Source organism: Lissotriton helveticus, chromosome 5_1 (assembly GCF_964261635.1).
Source record: "Lissotriton helveticus chromosome 5_1, aLisHel1.1, whole genome shotgun sequence".
Taxonomy (NCBI): Eukaryota; Metazoa; Chordata; class Amphibia; order Caudata; family Salamandridae; genus Lissotriton; species Lissotriton helveticus.
In genome coordinates, this window is record NC_136065.1 from 105,014,003 (window position 1) to 105,039,730 (window position 25,728).

At 44.1% G+C, this 25,728-nt stretch overlaps 1 protein-coding gene across 5 annotated transcripts in view; it reads left to right on the top strand.

Annotated features, from left to right (window-relative positions):
- The window catches only part of GOLGA1 (golgin A1), a 413,603-nt gene that overhangs the window by 43,308 nt on the left and 344,567 nt on the right, over nt 1-25,728 (top strand). For all 5 annotated transcript variants that reach the window (XM_078641823.1, XM_078641827.1, XM_078641825.1 and 2 more), the window contains exon 3: nt 10,066-10,156. In XM_078641823.1, the coding sequence (XP_078497949.1) occupies nt 10,066-10,156 (91 nt within the window). The remainder of the gene's footprint in view (nt 1-10,065; nt 10,157-25,728) is intronic.

The following is a 25,728-nucleotide window of genomic DNA, read 5'->3' on the forward strand; positions in this document are numbered from 1 at the left end:
TCCAGTCCAGGTTTTATTTTCTTTGTATTCAAAAAACTTTGTCCTGTTTATTACATTATTAGATCAGGACTATGAATCGGCGAATGGCAAGAACATATACCTGTACTGGATGAGCTGCTTAAATATGCCAAACCACAAAACCAAAGGAAAATCTCCGAAGTGTGGAACTAGAGGCTTAAGGCCTCAAAGGTGAGCCAGTCTCAAACACAATCCTTTTCACAAAAAGGCCACCCCGTGTCAACTATGAACATATTCCCAGAACACTCGAACCGAGATGTTCCACAGTTGTATTCTATACATTTTTTCTGGTCCATCTAGTCACTCTTTGCCATAGAAATAAAGTTAAACACACCTGCCATGTGTCATGCTTCATCATTTATAACCCCATGCTCTCCAAACCCATGGTTTGATGGAGAGCGGGCCTACACCCTGAAATCAGTGAGGCGCTTTTCTAACTCAGGTCCGTAAAACAAATGATGTGATAAAATGACTTCATTATTTGTCATGTTTACACTCGTTAAAATTATCTGTACAATGGTTGCTCCTCAGTTAATGCCCATATATATCAGTAAGCAATAGAACGATGAACGGTTAACCGTTGCAAAAGGCATTTCGCTGCGTGGGAACAGATCCAGCTGCGTTTTTAGTAACTTTTGAACTGTTTGAGTTAGAAAAAAAAATTTGGGATAAAATCTGCAGATTCTACAGTATCTGATGGATTATGTGGCAAATGCTGCACATCTATAATTATGAGAAAAACGCCGCTGCTGCACAGTCGCATACATAAGGTGGCCCTGCTCACAGCAAAAGAACTAGTTGAGGTGCGGGGCAATGGATTTTTCCTTTTTTTTCTTCTTTTTTTTTACTGTTCATAAAGACTTTTTATATATAAGGAGGCAGTGTTCTGTGTGTCTGCACTATGAGGTGCATGGCAGTTTCTTTTTCTGCCTAAATCTTGGAAGGTGGAAGACTGCTGGGGCAGCACTCACGTTTCCCGGGTCCATGCGTGCATGTTTCTGGAATTTGTAGTCCAAGTTATTACAGGTATGTCTCCAGTTGATTGGCCATTAGCTCTCTAGTGGTTTAAATCAATGGCTGATGCCATACTCCAACAGCATTGAGACACTGCAGGAGGATCTTTTCTTTTCACTTTTCCATTCTACTGACCTGGCAATCCTGGTCCAGTCACACTCAGATTCTGTCACTATACTTATAACAGGGTGCTCACACAGGAAGTCAGACAGGAAGCGGCTGCTAGTTCCTTCTTTCCAAGACTGCTGCACTTAGTTTTTCTATGGGCATGTCTAAATGGGAGTTCATCAACTTTATGATGTAGGCTGACTGGTATGATAAGGCACACGCTAACTTGCTACTTTTGTCACAACTTTTTTTAATTTAGCATTTTTTTCGTTCAGCTTACATATTAGTAAACGTTAACCACTAATAGGCTCCAGACAGCATACAGGCACATTGACGATATTCAAGCAGTTTATTATAGAGGGGATCGGCAAGAGGTCATGCGCCTATACCACCAGCCTTATGGTGGGAGTTCACTATCAGGCTAAGTTTCTGCCAGTGACTTTCCCTTGCGTTACGCGGGTCTCCCCAATTTTCCTACCGCTTAAGGCACGTCCTGTCTATATGTCCTCCACTATTGGGCCGGTATTGTCTTCTTTCTTAGTCCCACATCAGTCTCTGCCTGCTCAGCAGTCTCGTCCACTACATGTAGTGGGGCAGGCCCATCTGGGCTCTCCGTCTGTGCGCCCTGCTCCTCCGCTTGCTGTATAATGTAGCATCTCAACGGACTCCATTTGTCTTTGGACCTAGTGGACTGAGGGCGGAGCTCTGCACAAATTTCAAGCTGCTCCTTACAGTAAACATGTCATATAGTCCTTGAGCTTTGGACATTGGCCGCACCCTCAATGGCATACCACCTGGTGATTAGCAAGGAGCAGCGCCAACACCAGAATCTTTTTGGGAGTTGCGTTAATCTGTTTGAAACAGCCCAAGAGTGCAACTCCATCATCCATAGGGATTTTGCAGACCAACATTTGCTTCAGAGGTCTATTATTTCGGCCAGTATGCCAGCACCTGGGGGCAGTACAAGGCTAGATGCAGGAAGGTTGCCTCAAGTGCTCCGCGTCGCAGGCACTCCAAGGCTGCAGGGAGCACAAAATGGTGCAGGGTCTTTGGGTTGTAACATGCCCTGCTGAGGCATTCAAAGTGTATGATACCTGCTTCAGATGCCATGTTTGTTTGAGTGCAGCAGAATTTCTATGTTCTCTGTGTGATTTCCATACTGATGTCTGTTTCCCACTCAGTCCTCGCAATCTGTGCAGTCTCCGGCAGTGCCTCTAGCGTCGCCCGTGGGAGCCTCGAGACTAGATGTTATTGAGTAATTCATTTTGTGGCAGTAATGATAGTTGCTCAGATGGGAATCCCGGGTCCATCGATCAAAGGGGCCCTTGCAGGCTGTTCCAGAAATATGCCCAGGGTTTGCATTGAGGGCACTCCACTGAAGTGCTGGTATAGATCACCCCACCAAACCCAATTTGTCCATCTGTGAGCAGGCCTTAGGTTCCTGATTTGCTGGCATTAGCAGGCAGTATGATAGGGGCATCCCTGGTGCATAAATAATGCCACACCCTCTTCTCTTAAGTAGGCCTTCCCATGTTTACTCGTGTCACAACCTACCCAAATCTTTGAGGGCTCCCATGGCTCCTTCCACCCTATGTTGTCTATGGCTGGTTACTGAGACTCCTTGTCTCACACTTCTGGGTTTATGTAGGGCTAATACACTTCAGTTATCCTCTGAGACTTTTAGTTTGGAGTTTCACTTGCTGTTTTTCTCATTTGAGATCTGTCTCGGGTCCATGTGAAGGCCCCATTCTCCCAGTCACTTTGTTCCGTTTAACGTTTTATCAAGAGAATAACCGTGGCTGGAAGACGCAAGATTATTTCTCTCCAAGCACAAGGTAAAGGACTCATGATGTTCTCGCCAAACCATAAGAAAAGGGACCCACGGTAAGACCAGCCATTGACATTCACAAGAGGTAAAGGCACATGGCCAAGCCATATTCCATTATTGATAAATAACCATCAGTACCTCCTGAAAGGTCCAGTGGCTGTATTATATTATATGTTATACTTTTCAACATGAGATGTGTTATATCACACATGTTATGTTTTTTCCATGGCACTTCTCTATGCCACTGTTAATGTAAATATACAGACTAAAGCAGGGGTTTTCTGTTGCACAATCAATTCGAGGCACTTCAGGGGATCTGGCAATATATGATGTGATAGACATTGAGATGCATTTGAGCAGGGTCATACACCTTGTAGTATACACTCGTATCTGCAGCATTATCTTTGTACAAGTAGAAGAAAGTGAGTATCTAGCCAAGTAAGGCTTTGATTGACCCCCTGCATTAGTTTTGTGGGCAATTCATTGAAAGAGGGGATCTAAAGCTAGTGGAACCCAGTGCCATGTTTAAGTTAGAGGTTGCAAAAAGAACATTTGATAGACAGAATGTTGAACAATGTCAAACATACACCCCAGTACAGAGATCTGGGCCTAAATACATTTTGTTTTGCTCCCCATGCCATTCTAGTTTAAACCCAGCCATATGCAAATCAGTCTTGGCCCTGCTCCCCATGGGAACAGTGCAACCCGAACTGCCTGGCTAGGTCATCCGTGGAGCGCAAACCAGCATCCCGGTACTGGTTTCACCCTCATCCGCCAAGTTAGCTTCACTCTAGTGGGACGGCGAGCATGGGACCCACGTCTGGGATTACCGTTCCCACCCGGAGTGACAAATACAAAAAGAACAATTGATGGACAGAATGTTTAACAATGTCAAACATTCACCCCAGTACAGAGATCTGGGCCTAAATCCATTGTTTGTTTTGCTCCCCACGCCATTCCAGTTTAAACCCAGCCATATGCAAATCAGTCTTGACCCTGTTCCCCATGGGAACAGTCCAGCCTGAACTGCCATCCCAGTTCTTCCATGGACCGGAAACAAATCAGGATTTAAAATTCTAGGGTTTTCTCTAGAAAGTTTGAGATCGTGAAACCAAGTTTGATTTCTCAAACTGACTTTATTAAAGGTTAGTGCACCAGTGTCATGCCAGACTCCAAGATAACTCCCCGACCACTGCCAAAAGAAGAACAATTATTTGCAATGCAATAGGTCTCGCATTTACGCGAGTTTAAGCTATTGGCATTGTAAGTGGCAATGCCTTTGTTTTATGTTTTAAAAACCAAATCATAAAAAAAGGCATTGTCATTTACAATGCCAATAGCTCAAACATGCGTAAATGCGAGACCTATTGCATTGCAAATGCTCGTTAATTTCAAAGATGCTGGCCAGTGTCGCCCGATCCTGAACAGTCCAGCAGAATGAACTGCCAAAGCTAATTGGCCCCAAAGGCAAGACCCATTGGGATTGTCATTGCTTGTTTATGAGGAAGCAAACTCATACCTTATCTGTTAAATCAAACCCTGAACGCCAGTCAGGTGTGCCTGTTGCTGTTGTCTAAAGTGAACAAGCATTGACAAAGCCAATAAGTGAAAGCTTTGTGGCCGCCGATTAGTGCCTTTTCTTATGCCAGATGCTTTTATAATGTTCTGTCATTGGCAAATTCAACAAAGGAGACCAGCTGTGCTAAAAGTATAAAACACATTGTTTTCTAGTCTTACAAGTTGTCCACCAGATCTCCTGTTGCAATGCAGCAACACACCATGGCGGCTCTCTGGAACATATCAAAAACATTGTTCCTGATGGATACATCTGCCAGTGTATTCCTCACCTTGTGAATATCCCCTGCACCAGCAGCATTTGGAAATTTTTTGTAGCTCTCCACGCCGACGAGGACAACGTCCCAGAAGCCTGGCTCCGCTCGCGACTCCGCTGACGTCACTGGAGCCATAAGAGAGCCTCGTTGGCGTGATGATATCCGTTCCCTGTTTTCCGCGGTGTCGACGCTAATGCTAATCTACCTCCACCGGTGGCTTAAGTGATAATGGATGCATCCACTTTGGCGTGGGGGTGCTGATCTGGGGGATCTTGAGATCAAGGGTCTTTGGTCCCCAGAGGAAAGGCTGCTTCATATCAACCTTTTGGAGTTGCGGGCCATAGGTTTGGAGCTCAAGGCCTTCCTCCCTTCCCTTCGCGGTCAGTCAGTTCAAGTCCTGACTGACAACACTACCGCAATGTGGTATGTCAACAAGCAGGGGGGAGTGGGGTCTCATTGTCTCTGCAGAGAGGCTCTGCTCTGCGTCTCTGGTCCTGGGTTCAGGACCATCAGATTTGTCTGATGGCAAATCATCTGGCCGAAGTTCTGAACGTGCGTGCAGACAGTCTCAGTCGGCAGTTCTCTGCCGACCACGAGTGGAGGCTTCATCCGGAGGTGGTTCGTCACGTCTTTCGACGTGGGAAACTCCTCAGGTGGACCTGTTTGCCACTGGCAAGGACGCTCACTGCCTGTCATTCTGCAGTCTCCAGTATCCCATGCGGGGGGCTTCAGGGGGCGCGTTTCAGTTGAGTTGGAGCTCCCAACTCCCTTACGCGTTTCCTCCTATACCCTTGATTCCTCGAGTTTTGAGGAAGATTTGCCAAGACCGGGCCCAAGTCATATTGATCGCCCCAGATTGGCCAAGAAGGGTGTGGTACACAAATCTTCTCCACCTCTCCACGTGCCCTCCGCTCCGTCTCCCTCTCAGGGCAGACCCCCTCTCGCAGTCGCTGGGGTAGGTTCTACACCCCTACCTCCAGAGCTTGCACCTTCATGCCTGAAGATTGAACGAGGGCAATCTGAATTCTTTCTCTCTCCCGCCTGACGTGGTGGATGTTATTCTTTCGGCCAGGCGACACTCCACCCAGACTATTTATTCTTATAAGTGGTCTAAATTTGTCTCGTGGTGTGGAGAGAAGTCTATTGACCCCTTGAGGGCTTGTTTATCCAACATCCTTCAGATTGCTCTTTCTTTAGCCCAGCAGGGTTTTGCTGTGGCTACTGTGAAGGGCTATTTATCGGCTTTGTCGGCGTTCCTTTCTTTGCCGGATCAGCCGTCTTTGTTTAAATCCCCTCTTGTGTTGTGGTTCTTTAAGGGCCTTACCTACACATTTCTGCCCACTCCATTTATTGTGCCTCAATGGGACTTAAATCTTGTCTTAATCTACTTGATGGGTTTCCTTTTGAGCCCTTGCACAAGTGTCCTTTGAGACTGTTGTCCTCTAAAACAGTTTTTCTTGTTGCCATTACCTCGGCAAGGAGGGTAAGTGAGCTTCAAGCTCTGAGTTTGAAACCCCCGTTCTAGACCATTCATGCTGATAGAATGGTTCTCAGGACCAGGGCTGCTTTTCTGCCTAAGGTGGTAACTCCCTTCCATCTGGGGCAGTCCATTACCCTTCCTACCTTCTATCCTCCCCCTCACCCTTCCAAGGAGGAGGAGCGGCTTCACCGCTTGGACCCTAAGAGGGCGGTGAGTTTTTACCTCGATAGGACTAAAGACTATTGTGTGGATGGCCAGCTCTTCATGGGTTTTGCTGGCTGCAGAAAAGGCAGGGCGGTGCACAAGCGCACCCTTTCCAGATGGATTATCTTGTGCATCAAGATCTGTTACTCTTTGGCCGGTAAGGAACCTCCAGAAGGTATAAGAGCTCATTCTACTAGAGCAAAATCTTCTACATCTGCCTTATCTAGGGGTGTTCCTGTAGAGGAAATTTGTAGAGCGGCAACTTGGGCCTTCCTCCTCACTTTTGCAAAGCATTCCTGCTTAGATTCCAAAGTGAGGAGGGTCGGACACTTTGCGCGTTCTGTCCTCCAAGATTTTCTGGTATAGAAGGGTGGACACACTCTTCCGGGAGTGGGGACTGCTGTGGGACTCTATTTACAAGGTGAAGAATCCTCTGGCAGATGTATCCATCAGAAGAACAAGTTACTTACCTTCGGTAATGCTTTTTCTGGTGGATACAGTATCTGCCTGTGGATTCCTCACTGGCCCACCCACCTCCCCGTTGTCCACCCTTATATACCTACAATGTTGATATTGTCTACTTTTGCTTTCAATGGAAGTGTTTTACTGAATTGTTTTCACACTGTGTGTGTTGGTTTGAATACTGTGCACTATGTATTCTGTACATATTTGTGTTGGTCCGCCCGTGTGCCTCAAGGCATGGAAAAAAAGGGCGGAACTGACGTCATCATGCCGACGAGGCTCTCTTATGGTTCCATTGACGTCAGTGGAGTCGAGAGCGGAGCCAGGCTTCTGTGACGTCGTCCTCGTCGGCGTAGAGAGCTACAAAAAAAATTCTGAATGCTGCTGGCGCAGGGGATATTCACAAGGTGAGGAATCATCAGGCAGATACTGTATCCACCAGAAAAGCGTTACCGAAGGTAAGTAACGTGTTCTTTCTGGACTTTCTTCTGGATTCTTAAGAAGGGCGCTACATTGGGTGATGCAATGTGATGGCGCTTGTTATGATGTTGCATGATGCAACGTGGCAGACATATTTGGAGCATAGAAATGATAGAAAAGAGCATTTCTAACACTCTTCTGATGGCCACTGTTACTTTAAAATGTTGCATCAAGGAACGTGGTGGAGGACTTGGCCAGTCGCCGCTATAGACCAGGGAATTGTAAAAGCATCCAGCATTGTAATGCAGCAAAGGAAGGAGTGACGATGGAAACAGGATGCCACGTGCGGAGGGATTTGAAGCAACAGGGGAGTAGATATTAAATAGATAAAAAGTGGAGTAGGATGTAGACGGGTGGAAAAACAACACGGAGAGCAATGAGTGGTGAGGTGTGTAAGGGAAAGCAGCACACAAAGGAGAACGGAGAGAAATATTAAACACGTGCTGCCATGGAGTGCTAAAAGCAAAGTACCTTGCACTGAAATGTAAAAAAAAAAAAACAAGGAGGCGTGTCTGGCGAGTGGCGAGAAGAAATAAACCCATGCGCTGCCGTGGAGTGCTAAAAGCAAAGCGCCTCGCGCTGAAAGTTAAAAAAAGCAACTTTAAGGAGGAGGAGTGAAAGTGACGCGGCCGTGAAAGTGATCACAAACGCGCGCTGTAAGGGTGCCCGCGAGTTATGTGCTTAATGAGCCATGATGAGAGGAAAGCCAGATGGTGCCTGTGTGCGTAACTGCAAGTTTTAGGCCACAAGCAAAAGCGTGTGGTGAGCTTTTTGAAGCCCCCTTACTAAAAGTCTCGCCAGAGCAGTGCATGCGCTGGTTCAGGCGAGACCTAAAAAACTCCAATGACAAGTTCATTGCTAGAGAAAAGCATCTTGAGCTAGAACAAGAACATCTTCCTTCCACCTGTAAACCAGTGTAACATGTGTGTTGTCTTGCTGTATTAAAGGACCCACAGAGGCTAAAGATACAACTAAATATTAAGGACGTTTCGAACGGATTTCTAATCTGCTACCATGCATATAATTCCCATGGTAGGACTGGGTATGTTCAGAATGGTGTTCCACTTGAAACTCCTCTCCACTCTAGAATCTGGAAAGTCTTAGTGTCTGAGCCCAGTTGTTTTATTTTCTCAACAAGCAAAAGAAAACAAAGAGGGGTCGCATGTTACCTCAAATCACTGCTGCTTCGTGAATAAGCATTGACATTTGTAGATTTGATACAGTCCTTTCTTTCTGTGGGATGTGGAACTATGATCAGAAGCGGAGTGTAGCATAACCCAGAAGCGTTCCATTTGCACTTGCACAAGGGGCATTTTTGATGAATTTCCAGTTGTGAGAAAAAAATTCCAACAGCCCTTCAATATCGGAAGGTACTACTATTAATACCCAGAAGAGTCTGTCTGCTTTGATGACCTAAGTTGTGCCATAAAAAGTATGCCTTGAGCAGATAGTTCAATGGAGAACTTGTGTTTGGATTTAGAGGACTATCTGATTGTCTAAATGTAATTGCTTGTGCAACTCTTTAGCGTGCAAGGAATAATCTTAGTTTTTAAGTCATGAGGGGGTAGCACTTAGAGGGATCTATATGTCTTAAGGCGTTCCTAAATGATTCATACTTTAACAGGAAACCAGTGCAAAAATTCCTTGCTTCAGGTATGTTTTTTTCTGCAAAGAATGACAGTTAACCAGATGGCAATGTTCTGAAAAGTCTGAAGCCTATGGAGGTCTGTGTTAAGCGGACCTCCTTATAAGGCATTGTCATAGTCTCAAGGGGGTATTAACCGCTCCACCCACTGCTGTGGCCTTATGGTGGAAAGAGAGGTACAGAAGTATGTTCTTCAAGGTGACTAACTGGAACATGCATTTCCCATACTTCAGCACTAATTAGGGCGTTCACAAGTATATTCGTGCCAAAGATGAAACATAACTTTTTTTTCTCTAGCATGTTCAGACCAATTGCGGACAGTCTAATTCCACCAAGGGCGTATATGTTTGTCTCCTTAACCTACAGTTTTATCTCCATTTATCTGCCTCATTCATTCTTTAATGTCAAGAGGACAACATTGGAGTAAAGTGAAGCATTTGTCAGGACCAAGTAGTATGATGTAGAGTTGCATGTTGTCTGCATAGAGCTGCCAATCAGTGGTATAGTCATGTGATTTAGTTTGTGTGACTATGGTGGTTAGTTGGCTCCAAGTTGCAATCTCTTCTTCCTCAGCATTGTAGGAAGAAATGTCATTCTCATAAAACGAGGATCAGAATATATCGACACAACATTGGGTTCAATAGTACAAACTTTCATCTGCATATATTCAGTCGATTTAAAGACTGCTTGGGCTGTCTTGCTCACACGTGTACCAAACGTTCTAAGTTCTACTGGTTGCAAACAATAGAATTCCAATGTTTCCAGTCGGAAAAACGCATTCATATAATGTATAAATTCTCTAGCCTATTTGTGACATTAGACAAGATTCCTGTGCATGTGGGAAAACATTTCATGCTAAATTCTTTATAGTAGCTGCCATATAGGACTAAATATTACCAAAGGTAAAGAGTTAAGTTACATAAGGCTCCTATGAATTATTCTGAGAATTGTGATTTTTCTAAGTTTGTATATTTCTTTTAATATATACTTAAAGGCCTCTGATGGAAGCAGCTCAAGAGAAGACATGTCCTCCCAGCTGTTCAGGAGAAATGACCAGATCCGGAAACTAGAAGTTAAGCTTTCAGGTAAGTCCATAATTTTTGTTTTATAATATTCTACCAAAATAAGGGAGCATTCTCTGTAGAGGTAAGTAGGAAATTCCAGACTTTTTGTTAGTTTGATCTTAATCACTTTTCTTCTTATTGTTTATGTTATGTGTTTTTGTAATAGATAGACTAACCTGTAATGTAGCCAGTCGAAATCATGTATTCATTATTACTATTGTGTCTGTTTTTTGCCAACATTTTCTTTTCTTTGAGAAATATTGTTATTAAAGGCAATGTGAGAATCCCTGACTGAAATACTATTACAAGCTGCTGTGTAACTAGCAATGCCTTACCAAGCAGGGTTTTACTATGAGACCTTCAGCTCCATGAGATTGTTTTCAACGACACCACAGAGGTGCTAAAATCCCATTTCAGTAGCAAGCACTACATTATACACACAAATGTACCATACATTAGTTTGTTTTGGTTTGTGATTAATTGTGGATTGCTGTGATCTCAGAGGCAGGAAATTATGTCAATTCAACACAAGTGACCAGGTCCTGAATAGGCCTTTATATTCTTTCAAAAAGTATACATCTAATCAAATATGATCCTTTATTTTATCTCCCCGCACTTAAATGCTAGTAGGGGTAGAAAGTACACTCTTTATAGGCCAATTTAAAAGAATTCACCAGCATCCCACATTGACAGTCAGACAAAGAATAAACAATAGTGTTCTTACTGTGCCTAAAAAAAGTGTGAAGAGGCGAGATGACCCCTCACGGGCGCACTACCATCGGGATATCTGGTTGGTACTCACCAGAATTGCCCTGTTCTCATCATCGGCGGTCATCAAGCCTCAAAAGAAAGTGTCCAAACACAAATGTAATGTGAATGCAAGTGCAGTGAAGAAAGGAGAAAAGAGAGGAAAACCAAGAAAAAGTGTCTTATAAAGTTAGGAATGCACGTAACTGGTCACTTTATTCTTTAAACTTAGTGCAGCCTAACTGGTTAAAAGAGGAAGGGGAATAGGTTGCTAATCATACAGCCCAAACCCACAAGCCAACATGTTTCATTGCCTTTTACCATTTGAGGCAATTTCATCAGGGCGTATATTCTCTTGCCACTGCATCAATGCTGGACACCACATTTACACAAGACTGTCAAAAAAAGGTGAGAAAGACCGGCTTCATAATCTGCTTGTCTATCCATTTTGTCTATAGACATATTATGTATACACCACAAAACACCCAACAGTTCATATTTACCCCTGCTGAGCCATGGTGACTCCTACCGGCTGCATGGGTTAGTTAGTTAAAAGTGAAGAATGACCCCTCCTGTGAGCCATCCTCCGTATCCCTTCACACGCTGTATATGGAAGTAAAACCAAAAGGTGAGATAGAATTATCCATGAAACCATCTTCTCACAATCCCGAGTGTCCTATTTGCAGTTTTAATATTTGCAATTTGTTAATCTTACTATCTTCTTAAGTATTCAACTCTTCACAGTACCGAGTGTCCTATTTGCAATTTAATAATCCTACTCCCTCGTAAGCAATCAGCTCTCCCCCCTCTCTTTCTCCTTACCGATATGGTGCACGAGCCATCTTACGATTTGGTAATCTTACTCCTCCATAAGTATTCAGCTCCAACCCCCCCCCTCTCCTTACCGATAGGGAACACAAGCCACGCCTTGACACAACCGGTAACCGGCACTTGGCAAAACGCTCCGTATTTACAGACAGCAGGTTGAGGAAAACAACGCAACTGCAAGTCTAATTATCGCGCGATCTCGGCCCCCGGCTGCCGCCATCTTAGAGCGGGATGATTCAAGTACTACTCTTCGGGTAATTCAAAAGGTTTAAAGGATTTTATAGATATCACAAATTCAACTCCGCGGGTAACCGCAAATATACATAGTAATAATGCATAAATTGCGCATCGGTCTTTTATATGTCAAACAATCGTGATTATCGTGTTTCTTCTATTATTGCAAGCCTCATCATTAATCTTACCATAGGACGAGTAACCCTATATGTTTATGCCTGTCCCTATATCTCTTTTATCACAGAAAACAAGGCCAGTGAATCCAGGCATCTCTGGCTTAAAAAACCAGGTCGGCCATCTTGGTCTGGGATAGAGCTGCAAGATTTCCCAAGTTTCTATGTGTAACAACAGTATGATTAATCAAATGTGTTCTTTCCAATTATCGCTCTATATACTGCATAACTTATTCATATTTCCCCCAGCCATTCATCAGTGATTCTAGCATTTGCCAACAGCATGATTATTAAAATTTCTATGCTCCTGACGAGCCCAAAACTTAACCATGACAAGCACGATTCACATTGGGTAAAGTTTCGTTTTCAACTTAAGCTACACATCCGGACTTGCTGATGCAGAACATAGTTATTATAAGTCCCTTACCAATATGAAAAACGGGGGACACTGGTGGGGCAGTTATCAGAATGTAAAAGAACAAGGACCCCCTGGTGCAATTAGCGATCCTGGGTCAGGGTGAGGGATATATGCGAACAAAATTACCCAGGCATACACATCAATTTCTAGCGTATTCAGATACAAAACATCGTATCTACAAAAACATTATACAACTGCTTTCAAGTATAAACTTGGTTTTAATGCCTTGAGGTTTTTCATAAAAAATCATTTGATAAAACTGTTTGTTCAAAATTGAGGATAAATGTAACCTTCATTGTGATTTTACATAAGTATACATGATTTAACAATTAAAAATTTTTATTAATCATTGAACAATATAAAAATGGATGGTTTCCTGTCGACGCGGTTCGACGCGTTTCGACACGTGGGCTGTGTCTTCATCAGGACTGTACCATCAATATGCTGATAAAATATGGCGGAAAAATGTGGTCACAAAGATGATGTTCTTTTATAGCGGAGGAACGCACAGTACGCAGTATTGGGAGATAGTCGTGCCTTAGTTTAGGTGTTGAAAGGCAGTCAAGGTGTGACGCTAACTTTGCCGTTAACTATTGAACACATGCGGCTAACAAGTCGTCTTCGGTCGATTGTTTTTTTGGGAGATGTAGTTTCTCTCGACTATACGGTGGGCCAGGTGGGGGAGCTGCCGATAAGATATAGCAACAGGGTCCACTGAGTGAATTCGATGTAACGTATAGATGTTTACGGTGGCGGCCAGACTTGCCATATATCGGCAACAGAGCTTCCTCTCGCATGGGCTGCGTGCGGCGTCTTCGTTTGTTTAGTAAAGGGGCAGTTATCAGACACATAGCAGAGATTCAAGTGCTACTGGACAAAAAGGTGTATAAGTCCAGTGTTACTAGAAAGCTATGGCTTCACCCCTCACCAATACCAAGTTAATCAGTATACTTAGATGTTACATATATTTCATGTGTTTCACTGGACCTTATTCCATTCCAGGAGTTCATTCAGTCCAAACTGTTCGCTTTTCTCCTGAAAAATCCACCTTGCCTTTTTAGATATCAACAGTCTTTCTACAGTATAAGGATCTCCTACCACTTTCTCCAACACAGTCCAGGTGAAACTATGTTTGTTACTGTGGCTGTGTTGCACCAATTTAGTAGTCAATTTGCCAGCCCTTATTGTACTAAGGTGCTCCTGGATTCTGGTCTTCACTTTTCTTGATGTGAGGCCGATATATTGTAACCCGCACTCACATGCAACCTGTATACCACATTCGTGGTGTTACAGTTGCTAAAGTTTCCATGGAACCACTCCTTTCCCGACCTTAATGTTACACTGGTAGTTTTATTTGTCAATGGACAAACTGAACAAGTCCCGCATGGAAAATGTCCTTTTGGGATTGTTCCAGCTGTTGCTGTTTTAATTGGCAAAGGCCTGGTGTGCACCAGTTTGTCCTTAAGGTTGCATGATCTTTTAAAAGCGAACCTAGGCGGTGGCATTTTGAACTCATTGGTGGACAATAAAGACCAGTGTTTACTAATGGACTGTCTTATCTTTGTAGCCAGAGGGTCATAGGTCTTTATCTTTCCGATTTATTTCCAAAAGAACGCTTCTAGGAGTGTTGAGTGCTCTCTTTCTGGCCTGCCTAATAACCTTAGCAGGATATTTTCTTTCTTGTAACTTACTACTTAGACCATTAGCCTGATCCAAGTAAACTTCTGTCGATGAACAGTTTCTACGGTAGCTAAGAAACTGACCCACTGGCAAGTTGTCCCTTAATGCTCTCGGATGGTACGATTCATACAATAAAAGGGAGTTCCTGTCGGTGGGTTTCTGATGCACCTTAGTTGACAATTGTCCATCATTGGCCTCTATGTCAAGATCAAGGTACTTTCTACCCCTACTAGCATTTAACTGTGGGGAGATAAAATAAAGGATCATATTTGTTAGATGTATACTTTTTGAAAGAATATAAAGGCCTATTCAGGACCTGGTCACTTGTGTTGAATTGACTTTTTGAGTGGAGGGCGACCAGGTTTTCTTTTTCTCTCTGTGCTCCTTTTCTTGTGTAAGGAAATTATGTCAACCAACATCTCGACTATTAGACGGTTGAGAAAGGGGCAATTGAATAGTGAGCTGTCTTCAAATAAATATTCATTTCCTTTAAAGGAGAATACAGCGATATCCTTTCCGGGGTGTAACTCGGTTTCCTGAAAGATGGACGATCGAATTAGTGATTCTCATTGTTCACTTTTCTGCATAATGAAGGTGGAAAACCTGTTGAATCTAAACCAGCCCTTTGCCAATGACCACTCTGTCCCTTTCGTACCCAATATATCAATGGTGTATTTAGTTGGCAATAGAGAACAGTTTTTATTTGTAAAACTGGCATATGCTCTGGATGTCTTGACAGATGTAGCCCTGTGTAATTCACATCCCTGCATAGCTAGAGGACACGCTGCTTTTGTTGCCTGGACTGCATTTATATGATACCGTAATTTCTCCATCCTACCCATCTGCAGGAAAGTAGTATCTGCTTCTTATGGTTACCCCACTTTTTTGCTGATGTCACACTGTTTTTGGCCTGGTCTGACTGGGATCCTGCTATCCAGGATCCCAGTCTATCTGCTTTCTCCCTTAAATTGTTATGTATGTACTTTAGGTACACTCCAGATTGGATACTGGGGTACCCTTATCAGTCCCTAGTATATGGTACACCATGTACTCAGGGCATAGGTACCCCAGAGGCCTCCCATGGGCTGCAGCATGTATTATGCCACCCATGAGAGGCCATGCAAAATGACACGACAGGCCTGCTACTGCAGACTGTGTAAGATGGTGCTTGCAGCACTTACTGAGATATAGGTTCACTAAATCTATCTAAATCACTACACTTAAAAACCTATCAGTCACCCCTATGGCAGGCCTTATCAATCCCGAAGGTAGGGTGCTGGGTTTTACGTGGGAGGGTGCCCCTGCATGAGCAGAGCCCCTCTGCAGCCTTTGGAGACCATTCTCCGGGGTTGTCTGTGATGCAGCCAGACGTATATGTTTAAGTGCATTATAACCTCGCGGTAAATGCTAACTTTGAAACGGATGCTTAGAAACATGTTGTGTTTGGTGTCAAACACCTTGGAATTATACCTCAACACCAGTAAATGGTGTGGGAGGTATGATTCCCCCTTTCTAGAACCACTACTGTGGGTCTCCGGTCTACCCGGTACCAGCTTTCACGACCTGGGCAGCACAAAATATTATTATATAGTCGGATTTGTAATGCGCATAGCTGCCCCAGCGACGGGGCGTCCCAGCGCTACCAAAGACTAGAGACTGTAAAGGTTAAAGGGAGTTAGGCCGGGAAGAGCCAGGTCTTTATGGCTTTGCGAAAGGCAAGATGATTCTGAATCCCTCTAATGGAGGCTGGAAGCAAGTTCCAAAGTCTGGCCGCGAGAGTTCTAAAAGAGCGGCCTCCAGCTTTGGCTCTTAAGATTCGGGGAATACAAGCCAGCCCTTGGTCCTCTGAGAGTAAAGAACGCAGAGGAACATAGACGGCTAGTAGATCCGCCAACCCCGGTGATGCTTGCTGAGTCAGAATTCTGTGGGCTCCACATAGTGTTTTAAACTGAATTCTTTTTTTCACTGGCAACCAGTGAAGTTTAGGTAGAAATTTAGACACAGAGCAAGATTTCGGGAATGCCAGGAGAATACGGGTTGCTGTGTTCTGAATTCTTTGCAAATGTCGGGTACTGGACTTATTGGCGCCTAAATAAAGAGAGTTGCCATAGTCTAATCTAGATAAAATTGTAGCCTGAACAATGGTCTGACGAGTTTTCGAATCAAAGAAGCCAAGTAGAGGTTTTAATCCTCGCAAGAGCCCAAAGCAGGTCCCTGCTACTGATTGAGATTGCGTGTCAAAGGAGAGACCACTGTCAATCCAAACACAGAGATTCTTAACTGCCTCTTTAGGCGAGGGTGATGGTTTCAATCGATCTGGCCAATATTGCTCAGGCCACGTATCACGTTCCCTCCCAAACAGCAGAATTTCAGACTTACTGGCATTCAGCTGCAGATATTTTGAAGCCATGCAGTCCACGATCACCAACAAGTCCTCCTTAAATGTCACGAGGTTATGGTTACATTTCTTTGAGAAGGCAATAACCAATTGGGTGTCATCAGCGTACGACACCAACGACAACCCTCTACTTTTAGCCACCGCTGCTAGGGGTTGGACATATATGTTGAAAAGTAAATGGGTCAGTATTGAGCCTTGCGGCACCCCCTGTTTCAGGGCGTACTCCAGAGAGTGGAAAGGTGGCACCAGGACCTGGAAAGATCTACCCTCCAGAAAGGAATGAAACCAGGCCAGGGCCTACCCCACCCCCTAATTCTAATTTCCTGAAGACTATTTAAAAGGATCACGTGGGAGACAGAGTCGAAGGGGGCACAAAATGGATGCTGTCTGCCACAGACACGATTCTGGTCTCCTGCTGCTGAGCCAAGCTCGAGCAGAGGAAGGCATGACATAGGCATCCTGTCACAGGGAGGTGTGACCACCTCCCAGACAGGGTTTAGTGTATTGGGGCTGGGTGGGTGCACTCTGAGAGTGCCAGAAACAATGCACTTGGAGCACATTTGGTGTCCCTGTGCATAGTCCAGCTCAAACCAGTTCTGGGAGCCATTGGCTCCTGCTCTGGTGCAAAACTGGACAAAGGACATGGGTGTAGCCATCCCTCTGTCCTGCCCCTCCCCTAGGAGGGTCCACAGAATCCGTCCAACCCCTTCCCATGGGTATAAAGTGGGTTACCTGACTACAGGATTTTAGATTTTACCTGGACAAGATTCTGCTAAGAAGAAACCAAGTACTTCAACTCCCTGCACGACGCTGGACGACTGAAGAATCTCCCTTGGAGTAAAGGAGTTACTCCACTGCAAAAGCAGGCACCTAAACTCATCTGACCGGTTTGCTTCTCCCGAGCTCCTGAGGACTCCGAAGATTTCAGCAACACAGGACGTGGGTTCCCGAAGGTCCCTGAGGTCGATCTGCCCTATCAGCGATTCTGAGACCAGTATCCCTCTTGGGGACCGTGCAACCTGAACCCCTGTGCACCGCGTACATTTGCAGTTGCATATGCTTGTCGACGATTCCCGAGCTTGTGCATTGGACTCCGTGTAGTCCTGACCTCAAGCAGTATTTGCACCAAAGATTTCTGGCCTCCACTCTCCGAGTGTCCTGTGGGCTGGTACTTTGCAAGTTGGCTTGAGGTCTCTTCGCGATCCCTGGTCCGTTGGCATGTGGGTCCTGGTGAGGGTCACCTTGTTTGTGCTTGGGCTTACCTGGTTGCTCCAGACGTGCCCTGACTCTCCTTTGCTTGGAGATTCCCCTGGACCTTGCTGGTTCACAACGTAACCTGTTTTCTCTGGCCGTGTGGGTTGATTTTGCCAAGGCTTTTTGGTGCTCCAGCCAGACATTGACCCCTCAGCACGCGACATCCTTCGTGGGACAGCTCACCTCCGGATCCTGGTCATCTTCGACGTCTCCTGGTCTCCGTGGCTGCAGAGTCATGCAACCCTTCTTTGCACCTGAAGCACCCGACATCTGGGGGCAATCGTCTACCGAGCCCAGGTCACCTGTAGTGACCCTGACTGTTCCCTCTGCTTTCAGGTTCCTCTCACCTTGAATCCAGGCTTGGATTCCACCGGACACTCTTGGCCTTCCTGACAGCAGTACTTCTTTGCAGCTCTCCATTGAACACGACAAAGGATTCTGACAACACTTGACCCCTATGCACCAGACTCCTCTGGGATAGGTAACACGGGTACCTCGGTACTCACTGGTGGGTTGGCCTTAGAACCTCCTATGTTCCAAAGGTTTGCTCGAAGTCCTCTTAGAATTGTCCTTAAACTGTAAATTTGCAACTGCGACTTTCCCATATAGTTGTACGGAGCAGGCGGCCGTGTTTCCTCACTGCACCCATCCTCCGTGGGCTGCCTGTGTCACTCCTCTGGGTGGTTCCTTGGTGTCCCAGCGATTCTACATGCTCTAGGCAGTGTGTCTAGTCAAGTCATTGTTGTTATACCATTTTTTTAGTATATGTTTCGGTTTCCCCCTGCAACCTGCTGTGTAATGTTCTATTTATTCAGTATTGTGTACTTTGTGCCCTAGTCTCACATAGAGACTAGTAGAGAGTGTCATATTAATAAATACATATTTTTATATAACTACTGTGTGGTTCTCCTTTCATTTAGTCATTTAGGAGGTGATATTCTGGTAAAACAAGCTACTTTACATTCCTTCAAGATTTAGCCTGAAGGCTGCTCGCCATAGCTACCACTAGGATATGTTTTAAATAAGGTTATCTGATTTCATACATCATAAGGGTGGTGTGGACTGGTGCAGGGTGCCCTCTTCAATTAGTGGACAGCATATAGCAGGCCACCTTCTCACACCATCTTTTCTTGGTAAGATGCTAAATGATTGTGCGTGTCAGAGGTAAGGATGAGTAGATAGATCCCTTTAGATCTTCCTGGGATTCTTGACACAAAGTAGTGGCGGACTGACATGTGAATTCCTGTCAGAATCTCTTTTCAAAGGTGGAAATGTCGGACCAGGCAGCAGGGACGTTTCCTACTTCAAGTCTAGAATCTGTTCAGCTTTCCAATAATTCCTCTAATCTGGCTTGTGGTATAAAGCTCAGAGTAAATAGTTGAACTGTATTTTCTGTGGGTTAATGGTGCTTTTATGTTAAGGGAGCACTTTCAATTATTGATCCTTGAAAATGGCCCCTGATCGTGAGCGCTCCAGATTGCTCTCTTGCAGCGAGCACTAGAGCTGGCCAAGAGTGTAAAGTGCCTGGTAAACATTCTCCTGGAGAGAGATGGGGTGGGGCCCCTGAGAGGCTGCACTGGACTTACGTGTATGCATTACAGTGAAAGGAACCCCCTTTTTTTCCATCCACAAAGCACATTGACACTCCATCCATTAGATTCCGAACTGGCGAACAGAGGAATAGGCTGACTCAGGGTGGTGATAAACTTGTGATCCAAATGGTTGCAAGTAATCTTGTGTACTAGATAATGTATTTTGTGTAATTTTTCTGTAAATACTGTGTTTTGGTATGAAGTTGTAGCATTGGAGAGGGCCACATCTAGTGATTAGTCTGATTCACTTGAAGTTCAATGCGCAGAGGAACATCTTGATTCGTGTGCAGTAAGTCTGACCAGCACAACCTTTGACATTGCAAATAATGGGTCAGTGCTGAAGAATTGTACTGAGGATGAGGGTGGGTATTCACGTGGGAAAGGTTTTCAACTTAGAACTAAGGTCTAGGCAAGAAAGTCCGTGGCTTAAAGTCAAGTAGAGACAAGACGAAGGAATCCTGTGACGTGTTTAATAAAAACAATGAAAAATGTAATGAATATGGTTCTTGTGGTGAGTTTATTTGGGGGAGGGTTTGTGCCTGTTCCAAAGCTTCAGTGGCAAATTAAAGTGATGCTGGTCAGAACTCTCATAATTAATATCCCTTTAGCTTTTCATGAGAGCCTACTGGATAGACGGTTCCGTTATTACCGGGTGCGACAAAGTCTGCATACCACAATACATTTCTGATGATGAAACTGGCCTCATTCTAATAGAGGAGAAAAGCCAGGTATTTACTTGGAAATGCAGATTTTGGTGGCAGTAGGCACGAGAGTCCCCAGGTAATTTGCTGAAATCAGGTGTGATAAAGTCCGGTTTGGCCTCTGAGGCAATCGTAATCGGGCCCTAAGGCTTTTCTCTGCCAGCCTCATGCATTTTATCGTTCGAGTATTCTTTTTCTGTCCCTAAAACCTGTACCCATTCCAAGCATGTTTATGTTTAGGCAACTTGTATAGCGCGCAAATACCCTAGGGTGTCTCGGCGCTTGTGGACTTGAAGCATCATCCACATTGTGCCCTCATCTCATGTAATTCTCTTTGTAGGGTATTTTGTGAACAGTCCTTAAATTCTAAAATATAATCTATGATGTGGGCATAACTGCTGTAATCATCTTGCAGTGTTTCATTCCCCATCCTCTCCTTAGTGCATGCTTTTTCCACCCAGCACTGAATTGTATCCCAGTGCTCTTTTGCATGGGTTGCTTGAGATTTTGCTAAGGATACAAGGTTCCTATTTGTAGTATTCAAATTATTAAATGTGTATCACAGCACAGTTCACTACCTTGAGATATTTAATCACCGTGCTCTCTGGTTAACATAAGAAACCAAACAATTGTATTCTATTTTTACAAGACAAAATTAACATGTAACATTGCAAAATCAAAGTAGATAACTGGAAAAGCTTATACTGGTGGAAGCGTCACAAGGAAAAGCTTAGCCTGGGGAAGTGTCGCAACATGTCATACAACTTTGTAGAGCACACGATCACCTGCGAGGGTATCCTGGCGCTGAGCAGGTGTGAGCCTAGCCAAACCCAGGGCCTAGTGGGACTACTTGAAAGCCAGGTCTTCAGCTTCTTGTAGAATTCAAGAAGTGAGGAGGAGGCTCTTGTGTGTAGCGACAGGTCGTTCCATTCTTTCCTGTTTTTCCGGATGTGTGCAGCTAGGAATCTGGACGAGTGGAGGTGTCTGGAAGGTTTGTGAAAGCAGGTGCGATTGTTGAGGTATGCTGGCCAGTTTTATGTGGTGCCTTGAACTCCTCTATCTACTTTTTTGTTGACATTAGAGGAATAGTGAGATCTTGTGACAAATGTATATTACATATCTCATCTGGAACAATACATGTGTAAGCCTGATCTATTCCATACAGAAGCATGAGGATAATAAATGCTTGTGTAGTTATATGTGCACTCTCCCTCATTTAGTCTTATAAGTAATTGTATCCTGACAAGGAATTGGAAAGGTTTACATACATACACTGATGATCCACAAGATACACTTACCATAAAAATATTCCGCTAGACCTGTGTTGTCCCAAACTGTGAGTTGTCAGCCAATTCTGGTGAGTCGGAAAAGTCTAGGCAATAAATAAAGATAACCTTTAAATTCTGTATTTATCATGTTCCATTAGCTGCTTCAAAGACGGAGGGCAAGAGTCAGGCTATGTCTTCTGTCAAATTGCATCTTGGTTTTTTTTTTTTTTTTTTAATTCTTGGATTGGTATTTACAAACTCCTCTCCTTTTGCAGTCAGAGAAAGAAAAGTAAATTGAATTTTGTGACACTCTTGCAGGGATACAGAGATTGTGAAAGGAAAGGCTGTAGAATGTAATTTTTTGTCTCCCAACAAAATGTAAATATCTGTAAATAAGCTACTTATTCAGCAGTGAGGGAAGTGAAAATGAAGCACATTCTTTTCTCAATCTGATGTGCGATGGAATCAAAGCAAATAGAGACACTTTACTTGGTGACGCAGAAATAATATTCCATTGCACCATTTGTGTGCAATATCGTTTTATCAGTAAAACTGTATATCTGTGCTAATTTGGGGGTCCATTTCAATGAAAAATGTGCTGACTGTAATTAACAGTGTGCTACCCCACGACCCTTTAATCACATTAAAAATTGCCCACCTCCTGCCATTAAAGCTAGGTGGATCGCGAAAGTTTGCTCCTCTACAAATTGGGCAGTGGTTCCAAAATGTTTTGGAAGCACTGAGCTAGACCTTTTGTTCACTGTCCCTCTACGTGACGCAGCTCTGAAACACTGATTTTGCTCCTCTATCCCACCCTGCTCTATTGCAGATTTTTTTCCCCATCAATGTTTTATAGTCTCACCCACGTAAAGGACGTCTTCTCTTTCTGAACATGTTATTTTGTCAGCTTTTCTAGCAATATCTCATCTTCAGCCACTGACAATGCTTTCTGGGAGTACCTGTAACCAGCTTTACGTTTGCCTAATGCTCCTGCTTTTTTCTGTATTACCACCCTAAAGGAGCCATCTCTCTAACTAATGTGGTTCCACTTTCTAGTTGCATTTGATTTAATTTTGCCTTTTTTCTTGTCATTTTTGTATATGAAATATAACTTTGGCGGGAAACTCGGATATACGTAACAAACAAGTGCCAAGAAGTAGAAATGCAATACAGCCCTTGAACCCAACATGCTAGCATGTATTTCCTGATTTATCAAACCTCACTTATTTGAAGATCAGAATGTTCAATACTAATTTCAGTTCTGTTGCGTTTTATCCTCATTCAAGACTTTGTTAAAGATGTATAGCTCTTATTACATAGTTAACATGTTAACGAGTAAGAACCCTATTGCTCCTAACATATTACCTAAAGCAAACTCTGTGTTATCATATTTACCACATATTTCACAAATGTGAGCTTTGTACGCTTGACTTAACAATCTGAACTATAAAGTCCTGCCATTGTTTTTTGGTTTTGCCATTGATGCAGCCTGCCCAAAAGCGTTTCCATAATTTGATTTATTCAATATTGGGAGCCAGAACTCTTCTTCCTGCCTCCCTCCTTTATCTGTATGTATTGTTGTTCTCACTGCATTTTTGTTGCTAAACCATTAAATTGTAGAAATGTATGTTGCAATTTTTATTAGTTCTAATTAGCTTACTGAAATTTCATCTGGTGCATCTAAGGCTGTCATGTTTTGTTATTAAAAACATCTGCCAAATGAAAATGGTATTTGTTTGTAAACCTGTTAATAAAATTGGTCAATAATGTTTAGTTGAAATGAGCGGTTAAAAATATTTACACTCTTATCCCCTAGTTATGTGAATTGCTGACATAGCGACAGGATGCCTCATCTAAACAATTTGCAATCCTGTATTTAGAGAAATGTATTTAGCAGTGCACATTTTGCCCCCTCTGTCATGCCTCTTTGATTGTTTTGCTCCCCGCCCCAACCCCCATCAGGGGCTCTGCGACGGCTAAGTTAACTTAATCCACCTTTGAATATTGTTAACAGCTGCACCAGTGGCCTTTTAACCGATGTGGTCACAGTTGTGTTGAATACTGATCTCCCTCCTAGCCCTGCTCATCATTTGCCATCAGGCTTGTTAAGCTCCTTTGCTACTCAACAACTGTTATAAAGCCACCTGGGCATCTTTTTGGATCTTATATTAGCCTTCAAGAAGAACTTTGAAATATATGTTAATGGCATCTAGGTAAAAAACTGCAGTGGAAGTAAAGTAGATTGAAACAAAACAGATCCATAGAAATGTGTAGCTGATTACTTTCTAGGAAACTCTTACAATGGGCAATAATCCTTTTTAGGTCGAGCCTAGCGTTGCAGCCCGCATGCCTCTTGCTCTGTGAGGCATGCAGTAGTAGAGTATGGTGTGTAAGCCTCGCCTTCTCTCTGCCCATATTTTGCATTGGCTGGTGTCATTGTCCATGGTAAATGCTAGCTTCCAATTGATAATGAGGCTTCTTTGTCCCTACTTGTTACCGGCCTGTCGTCTTTTGGTACCTCCCATAACATCTGGATCTTTTACTTGTGGCGTTACACAGTCTCCTTCATGAGGCAGTAAGCACTGTTTTTGTCAGTCGTTTATTTTTGCATCGTGCTTTCACTTTAACAATAGTTGCCGGCTAACCCCGCGAGTGCTGTGTGGGGCGGCAGCTATTGTTAAAGTGAAAGCACAATGCAAATATAAACAAGCGCCTGCCTTTGCGCAATGGCGACAGCTTGTTGAATTTGCATGGACGGTTCCTAGGAGCCGAGGAAATAGGTGCATCCACCAGGGGTGCACTAAATTGATGGATTTGTCTTGCCTGTGTACGTCTCACTGAAGTCTCTACCACATATTAGTTCTGTGTGTGATTTATGAGAGCTGAATAAACTTTGTTTGAGATGTTAAAAAAGATTGTAGTGCCAATAATGCATTTCCGTGAGAGCATTCAGGATGTGTCACGCACAAGAGGCGTGTCACGCACAAGAGGTGTGCCTCCCACAGATCTCAGGGTACCACGAGCCCTGGATGGGCTTTAAGTTAGTATCAATAAGAATAGCGACCACTTCAGCCTAGCTATATAATGGTACCCAGAGGTAAAATATATGTACCCCAGGGGTATTGACTTTAAGATGGTGCCCCTCAAGCGTGATGTAGGTGCCCCTGGGGTACTGAGCATCTTCCAGTGCCGTAGGACTGAAGCATGTTGTGTGTGCCTGTGGATCAGACTGGTCCCCTATACAAGATGGCTGCCCTGACGGGGGGCTTCTGATAACTGTGCACAGAGAAGACAGTGTAGCCGCGGACCGGGACTTCCAGCTGCTGCAGCCTGAGGTGAGCGGGATTTATATTTGGAGTTAGAGGGGATGGAGGCAGGCCACCCCCCAGGTCTAGACCCCCTTCACTAGTGGGCTGCACTGCTTGTTTTTGTCCCAGTGATACTTTGTATGCACTCACCCCTCCTTTGAAAACTTTGTATCCCCTCACCCCCCCCCCCATGCTATCAATGTCACAGTATTTGTTTGGATCCATTTTTCAGAGCTGCCAAGGTTCCCGGATCCCTGCGTCATGTGCTCCAGTCCAGCTTCTTCCCTTTGAATTCCAGGGCCTGCAGGACTGTTTTATAATGGAATAAGCAAAACTACAAGTCCCAGAATTCAAAGAAAACCCCTTGGCCTGAAACAGTACATTGTGTGTGGACCGAAAAAACCTGCAGGGCTGTGAGTGCTTCCCCGGCCCACGGGCAGGTCACATTGAAATCTTTCACGTGAATTACCAATAAAGTGACCTCATCACTTGAATTCCCATTATGAGCCCAGCTGCGTCCAAACCTTAGATCACACATGCTGCAAGTCTGCCCTTGACTTGTACCGTCTCTGTCCATCTTTAGCCCTGCCCACCCTTCGCTGCAGCACCCTCTCTTATTTTTCTTCTCCTGGCTGTTTAGTTCGAGCCTGGACAGCGTATGCGCTGCTCTGCAAGGCATTCTGTATTGGAGTATGGAGTTGATGCACCGTCCACTCCCAGCGCATATTTTTAATTGACTTGTCCTTCCTACAAGCTGGCGTCTGATTCGTTAATAGGCTTGTTAGTCTCTCCTTAGTTCCGCCTTGTCGTCTTTTGTAACCTCCCATCAGGAATGGACCTTTTACGTGTGACCTTTCAATACTGCCTGCATTAGCCCTTCCGGAGAACTATTTGCCTAATTAATTTAAAGAGCACTGGTGGGACGCCAGCTTTAGCAATGGCGGACGTTTTCTTTTAATTGGTATCTGCAGCACGCTATGCACGCTTTCACT